At 39.3% G+C, this 8,195-nt stretch overlaps 1 protein-coding gene across 2 annotated transcripts in view; it reads right to left on the reverse strand.

Moving 5' to 3' along the window:
• Positions 1-7,993, reverse strand: part of GOLGA4 (golgin A4) — a 148,649-nt gene extending 140,656 nt beyond the window's left edge. Inside the window, exons 1-3 of one of the 2 annotated variants that reach the window (XM_081932886.1) lie at positions 7,716-7,993; positions 5,326-5,391; positions 3,826-3,906 (exon numbers count right to left, since the gene is read on the reverse strand). In XM_081932886.1, coding sequence (XP_081789012.1) covers positions 3,826-3,906; positions 5,326-5,391; positions 7,716-7,802 — 234 coding nt within the window. In that variant the 5' untranslated portion in view covers positions 7,803-7,993. The remainder of the gene's footprint in view (positions 1-3,825; positions 3,907-5,325; positions 5,392-7,715) is intronic. The other variant, XM_081932887.1, reaches the window with a different exon arrangement.
• Between the last annotated feature and the right edge of the window lie 202 nt (positions 7,994-8,195).

The following is an 8,195-nucleotide window of genomic DNA, read 5'->3' on the forward strand; positions in this document are numbered from 1 at the left end:
GTTGTTGTCAGCAATGCTTGTTGGATCACTGCAAGCTTGGCTTTATAAGGAATGTGATTATAAATATGAATCACTCATGAGTTACAAATGCTGTGGCTACTATAGTTGAAAAATAAACCCCCCTAATTTGAATTGTCTGGGGTTAGTCACATGAAATAGGTCTAAATGACCACCAGACCCCGGTTCTGTCAAACCTCTTGCCAATGTGACAGAAGTGTAATTAAATATCTAAATCACCAAAGACCTGCAACTGCTGTGGCCACTGCAGTTCCGAAATGCCCCCCCCCCATTTGAATTGGCTGGGCTTAGTCCCACGGGGTAGGTCTAGATGACAACCAGTCCCCACTTTGTCAATCTTGTGCAATCTGAATGTCATAACGTCTCAAATGATCCTCTCTTCCAAGGTAAGTAGTCTGCGCCTGGGGCAAAAACCGTTAGAAAAAGTGCACAAAAAAGAACCGTTACAAAGAGCGAAGAAGCCACTCTCTCCTGTGAAATTGTGAGGTAGCCAGCCAGTACCCAAAGAACGCCTGCTGTAGGAATTAATGGCTGTGGCCAATCAAACCTCCAATCTCTAAAAATATTTGCTGCACTGAAAAAAAAAACCTTCCTATCACTGCAGCCCGCTCTGCCTTCCGCCACACTTGGAGAGATTGGCTTCAGCTGTTGGAGGAGATAAGAAACGTACATCTAGATATAAAAGTGAGATTGACTATATCATGTCAAGTGATAAAACCATATTTTGTAATTGTCTGTCATTGATCGCCTTAATGTTGGAAGTGACCATAGAATGGTACAAGCTAAAGCGAAGATACTGTTGAAAAGAACATATGAAAATGATAACGACATGGCAAAAATGAAAATAAAGAATGATAACTTGTTAGAGAAGAGCAGCAATTTTGAGATTAATTTATTAAATTGTATCGCTCTACTGCAAGATTTGGAAGAGATAAACATTATGGACCAAAATGAAAAAAGTAAAAAAAAATGTCCTTGAATCTAGTATATCTATAGCACCACTGGAAAAACACTTTGTGCAGTCAATAACATTTGTGATGAAACTATGGACAATGAAAAAAAGTCAGATAATGAAGAATACTGGAAGTTTCATTAATAAACTGGAGTACAGCTTGTGAAAAAGGCAATTGAAGAAAACAAAGGGATTAAAGGAGCAAAATGCAAGTTTATAAATACACGAAAGAAGGTTTTTGCATTAAATTGTGAAGGTGCCTCTGTGTGTAGAACAATCCAAGAAATATTAGAAATTTCTATTCAGAGCTATACAAAGATCATCATTCAAAACTAACAACACCCACAACAGAGGAAATGGCATATATCCTAGTGAAGGAAATATCAAGTGTCATAAAATCAATGAAAAATGGCATAGTTTGGGAAATGACTGTGTTACGGTTGAAGTACTGACAGCTAATGGTCACAGTTTACACAAGGTACTAGCAAAACTATAGTCAAGATGCCTCAGAGAAGAAAAAATAATCAATGCATGGGAAAATGCTGAAGTGATTCTTATACACAAGAAAGGACCCAAGATGATTTAAAGACCTATCACCCAATAAGTCTTCTTTCAGTCATTTACAAGGTTTTCACCAAGCTAATAGCAAAAGGAATATTAAGAACATTAAATGATGCACAGTCAAAAGAACATGCAGGGTTCAGAAGTGGTTACAGCACAATAGATCACATTCAGGATGTCCGGCAAGTCATTGAAAGGCACAATGAATACACCATGCCTCTATGCATGACTCACTGATTATGAAAAGGTGTTTGACTCAGTATTCCAACAAGCAATAATCAATGCATTACTCAACCAAAGCATAAACATTTACTACAATCAATATATGAAAAAACAATGACAACCATTTGCCTTAATGATCTTAAAGTGGAAATTAACATAGAACGAGGTATACAAGGTGATACAATATTTATCTATCCTTTTCTCAGCCTGCCTTGAAGAAATATTTAGTAAACTAGACTGGGCAACAGAAAGAATAAAAATCAATGGTGCCTATTTAAATCACTTAGGATTTGCTGATGACATTGTTCTCATAAGACCTAGAAGAGTTATAAAGACACATATAAGAGCGGCACAAAGCAAGAGAACAATTTGGCTTCAAAATAAACTTGAGAAAGAGCCAAGTTATATTTAATAGCATCACCAAAGAAATAGAAAAAAATATCTGGAGAAGAACTAGATATAGTGGAGCATTATATATACCTTGGCCAATGGAAGGTGATAAAATAAAGGAAATTGAATTGCGTGTTAAATGTGGTTGGCAGGCATTCAACAAACTAAGTATAATTTTCAAGAAACATCCCCCCCCCAATGCCTGAAGAGAAAAGTTTTTGATTAGTGTGTGCTACCTGTTCTAACATATGCCAGTGAAACATGGACACTAACTTCACAATTGAATACAAAAGCTATAAGTGGTGCAAAGAGTCATGGAAAGATACATGCTTGGCATCACAAGATAGAAAGACCTGCACATGGATCGGAGAACAAATGAAATTATATATCGAGAGTAAAAGAATTGAAATGGAAATGAGCTGGCTTCCAGTGGCGTCGGAGGCAAAGACCATGAGCTCTATAGTCCCAAAGCTCAAGACTGTATTGGTTGGAAACATGAGGAAGAGGCCTTCACCCTGCAGTAGATAGATGGCTTGAATGATGGTTCACTTAATGATTAATTTATAACTCCCTTTCCTCCAGAAACTCAAAGGAAATGTACCGAATCTGCTCTTCCAGTTTTTTCTCCACTACAGGTGGTTTAAAAGCACAATTGGGAGTGAAATCACAATATTGAGCAACGTGGCCATTAAACAAGATATCAATAATTGCTTCACATAGTTGGATTCCTGGGTACATTCAAAGGGCATTAAGCAGACAGAATCCCAGGTAAAGAGCATGCAATGTCTGGGAAACAGATAGCAGCAATTGTGACAGGCTCTTTGGGGAAGCTGAAAGTCTGTCAAAACCTATGTAGGATTTTCAGTCTCTGGGTTGAGAGACTTGGCTTTGCTGAAAGAACTGCCTGCTAAGAGAATTCAGTTCTCCTCTGGACATAGAAAGGAACTCCTCTGGAAGGGTGCAAGAATGATGCTCAAATCTTCATGACTTTGGCTTTGTTTCTGCACCCCATCAGAGCCAGCCCCCCTAGGAACAGCAACTTACAACTGTCCTACTGGCTTCCCCTTTGATTTTCTGAGGAGCTATCAGAGAAAGTTGTAAATAGTGATCACATGATTGTGTGGTACTTTGTAATTGTTTGAACACATTTCCAGGCACCCTGATCACAATCACACAATTGTGGATATGGTAGTGCAATAATTTATGACAGGTGGAAGGGCTTTTACAGGGTATACAAACCTTTTCTTCTTTTTTTCTTTTTCTATTTTTTTAACTTTGAAAAACCTTTTCAAAGGCTGTTGTAATACCAGATTTTTTTAAGTGAACAGTTGTTAAGATGATGACTATCTGTACTATTTAAGTAGTAAAGGAAAAGTTGAATTGGGCCGAGAGAGAAAGAGCAACGACAAACCTCTGTGGCTTAAGTAGACTGAAATAGGTTTCCACAGTCAAAGTCTTAGTTCATAATTTTAATCACTACATCACATCAACAATGACAATAAAAACAGGACGAAATCAAGAAAGTTACCTTTTTGTGCTATTCATTTATACAGCAATTAATTTACACTACATTAACCAATAAAGAACAGATTAAAATTAATTTAATAAAATGTAACAAAAACATATATTTGTTTTAACTTTGTTGATATTCTCCCCCTTTATGATATAGATCTTCAACCCACCTCTCTATTAGGAGTTAAAATATTGTCATCTGTAAAAGATGTTCTGTTCCTGTGTATTGATGGTGGCAGTGCAGAAGATCTCTGTAAAGAAATACCAAGAACAATCAGTTTCTTTTTACAAATAATATAATTATAATATTTATGTATATATAAAAATGTGTGTGCGTGTGTGTGTATGTTCCAGCATAACTCTGGAATACCTCGAGCAATTTCAACCAAATTTGGTAGACAGATGACTTACTCTCTGGAAACAAATACTGTGGGGGTAAGACACCCCTAGCACCTCTCAGAGTGTGTGTTCTGTTAAGATACAGCCTGTTGTTCCTTAAAATGGCTTCTACTGCAGTACTTCACAGTACTCCACAAGGGGACTCCCTCTGGTAAGGGGGAAAATCCAACATTAGAAATTACATTTGGTCCGGATTTTCAACAAGGCTTCGATTATTCTAAACGCCTGTAAATAAAATTACTTTGATTTGACACTATGCATATACCGTATTTTTCGCCCTATAAGACGCTCCGGAATATAAGACGCACCCAATTTTAAAGGAGGAAAATCTAGAAAAAAAAGATTTTTGGGCTCAATTGCCACTCAATTTTGGGCTCAATTGTGGTCATAAGTTTTCTTTCTTTGTTTGTTTCTTTCATCTCTCTCTCCCACTTTCTTTTTTTTTCTTTTCTTTTTTCATTTTTTCTGCCTTTCTTTCTCTTTCTCTCTCTTTCTATTTCTCTGTGTGTCTGTCTGTCTGTCTGTCTCTCTGTGTGTAGCTCTTTGTCTCTCTCTCCCTCCCCCCCTCTCTGTCTCTCTCTGTCATTCTTTCTGTGTGTCTGTCTGTCTGTCTCTGTATCTGTCTCTCTCTCTCCTCCCTCCTCCATCTGTCACTCTGTATGTGTGTGTCTGTCTGTCTCTCACTCTCCCTCCCTCCCTCCCTCTCTCTCTATCTCTCTGTGTTTCTCTCTCCTCCCTTCCTCTCTGTCTGTCACTCTGTGTGTATATATGTGTGTCTGTCTGTCTGTCACTCACTCAATCACTCACTCTGTGTGTGTGTCTCTCTGTGTGTGTGTGTGTCTGTCTGTCTTTCTGTCCCTCTCTCCGTCCCAACTGGAGAACAACCTTTTCTGTCCCCTTACCAGCCCATCCGGGAAGATGAGGAACGCGAGGGGGATCCCTCCCCCCCGCGGATGGGCTCCGAACCAGCGGAGCCTCGTCCTTCTTTTTAAGCAGGCAGCTATCAGAGAGAAGAAGGCAGCGCAGCTTGTGCAGCAGCCGAAGATTGCCTGCTTAAAGATCGCCTGCTTAAAGATCGCCTGTTCACTCTGTTACACGGTGCTAGGGATTCGAACTGCCAACCTTTCTGATCGATAAGCTCAGCGTCTTAGCCACTGAGTCACCTAGTCATGTTTTTAGGGCCTTACAAAAGACTAATAGATTTGAGGCCATTTTGATCTCCAAAGAGAAGACTGGTGCATAGATCAAGGGCTACTGCAGAAAAAGCTCACCTTCTGGTCCCTGCCAGTCAACGTTCTTTGGCTAACAGGATCTGGAACATGCCCATTCTGATTGAACTAGTTGATGGGTAGACGCTCTTGAAAAAATGCAATCCCTCAGGTACTTCCAAACCATGTAGGTAATCACCAGCACTTTGAATTGCACTCAGAAATGCACTCATAACCAGCATAGCACACACAAAAGTAGTGTTACATGTGACATATATCTGGCACCATTTATACCCATGCAGTGACATTCTGCACCAGCTAGCAGTTTCCAAATGGTCTTCAGGAGCAGCCCCATGTAGAGTGTATTACAATAATCAATCCTGGAGGTTACAAAGGCATGAATTATATGAGAAGGGCCTCCCAGTCTAAGTATGGGTGCAACTGAAGATATGCAAGGCCCTCATAGCCATGGCTGTCACCTGCTCTTCAAATAGTAGCCATGAGTCCAGAGGAACCCCACATTAGATCTGTCTGGGGCATTGCAACCCCATCCAGAATCAGAGGTGGAAGAACCGTGAGTAGGGGTGGGGATACCTACAACCACTCTTTCTTGCTAGGGTTGAGTCACAATGCATATATAATATGACATTTGTGTTCAGGTTCCTTTTAACATTATTCTAAATTTGTAATTGATTCTCAAATACAACATTCTATATTCTTTCTGAACTGAAGGAGTTTTGAATATCTGATGCTTGATATTTCAATTTATTAAAGGTACTTTTTAAAAAATGTATTGTTTTCATAGACATTTTTTTCTGAACCTCATAGTTTGCCACTTCAGAGTGCAAAAAAATCCTTACAATATAAAAACATGACTTGTATAGCTGCATGAAACAAAACACTTCAGATTTTAAGTAGGGAAGAGTTGACTACTGTCTTTTCTTATAAGTGTTTGGGGACTGCTTTGAAACCCATATAATTTGACTTAAAATTTTCAGTGTTGCTAGGAAGGTTTGAAATTAGCTCTTACTTCTCAACCATGTAACTACTAAGAATATTGGAAAATATCTTATCTCGAGATTAGCATTTATTAACTTGTTTATATCAAGCTCCATTTTAGAAGACATAACAGAAAACACATTAACATTAGAATATATATGTAACTCATATTCAACAGTCATTAAACATTAAAATATCTAAGGATGCATTACAGCATGACCTAGCTATTGAACAGTACAACACATTCCATCCTTGGCAGATTCTCAAAAATCTCCCTTTCATACACTAGTTTATTCCCATCAGGACATTGTTACAATGAAATATAGTGTTCTCTAGTCATTTACAATTAGGAAATAATAGTAGATCTGATATCCTGATTTAAGGAGCTACTACTCAAAAACTATTCGCAACTGTTGATGGACAGAAAAATGACACATCACTAGAAAGGGACATCACTGGAAAATTCACATCAATTATTAATAAAAAGGCATTAACATATTTGCTCCTGCAGAAAATCAAAAGCAACATTTATAATAATGTTTCTTTTTACTAATAATTGACATGAATGCTTAATACAATCCAATAAAATAAAAGGCTGTGCTGGCAAAGATAGGATATATTTGAAAGGGGACTCTTTGGGATACATTCTTTTCTGTTGGACTTACGCACATAATCCTGAGCTCATAGCTGAAATCGAGCCACATCAAACTTATCCAGAGCAGTGGAAAGATTGCCCTTAAGTTGGTAGGCCTCTGTTCTGAATAAGCATAGTCGAATTGCATTTACATTTCTAATTTGCCCAAGTTCTTAAATACTCAAGGAACACAATTTCTTTAATAAGCACACAGAATCATACACTTAACAGTGTCTGGTTCTCACAACACTAGACTATAATGAAATGAACTTGGTGGGTACAGAATGTCTTGTTCAGGCAATTATCGGGTGAGGCTAGAACAAATCCTACAAAGGCAAAAACTAAACTAGACAACCTAAATTAACCTAGAATGAGTAGAAGCCTACCATTGTGGCTAGCGCAGTGTCCTAAAGCGATAAACTCAAACAATGGCGCCTTAACAGATGTGGCTTGGTGGAGGCCGGTACCTAAACCCTTTCAGCGATTCCTCCCATGCCATAGAGCAGTGGTTCTCAATCTGTGGGGTCGCCTAAGACCATCGGAAAACACATATTTTCGATGGTCTTAGGAACCGAGAGACCAATTTTATGGTTTGGGGTCACCACAACATAAGGAACTGTATTAAAGGGTCGCATTGGGAAGGTTGAGAACCACTGCCATAGAGGGATGCAAAATCAGGATTCGCACAGATTCCGGAGCCGGCCCCTCTGAAGCGTCTAATTATTCCCTTTTAAATCACCGGACATTTTTCGGGGGGAAAAGAACTCTCTGTATTCGATGCCAAGCAAGCGCGCCGCGTCACGTATTTTCTACCGCGTACCTGAAGAAACCCTGAAACGCCACCGCCAGGACTTCCGCGGCCCGAAGTTTGTTCCTCGCTGATCTTCTGCTTCAGTTTTTTGAACATGACGGCGGCCGGTTGAAGCAAACGAAAGGAAGTTTCGGCCGGAGGAAAGCCTTCCTTTTTACAAGCCTCAGGGCATGAAACCCACCCGAAGGTACTTTCTTCGAAGATTCACGGAAGTAACGCGAAGAGCTTTATTTCTATTTCCCCTTCTCCCGCTTTACTTTTTTACCCCGTTTATAAGCCTCAGGTGATCAAACAATGGTTACAACGCATGCGTGAGCAACGTGGACCAGGGTTTTTTTTAAATAAAAAAAACCTTCAAGGCTAAGCAACTACGGCAAAGGACGAAGGTCAAATTTCCTCCTCAATTAGCCCGATTTAACATCGTCTGTTTCCCCACCGATGCTGTTGTTCCAGACTCCAATTAATCACCAAGCCGATCTCGGACTTGGT

Source organism: Natrix helvetica, assembly GCF_964273705.1.
Source record: "Natrix helvetica genome assembly, chromosome: Z".
Lineage (NCBI taxonomy): Eukaryota > Metazoa > Chordata > Lepidosauria > Squamata > Natricidae > Natrix > Natrix helvetica.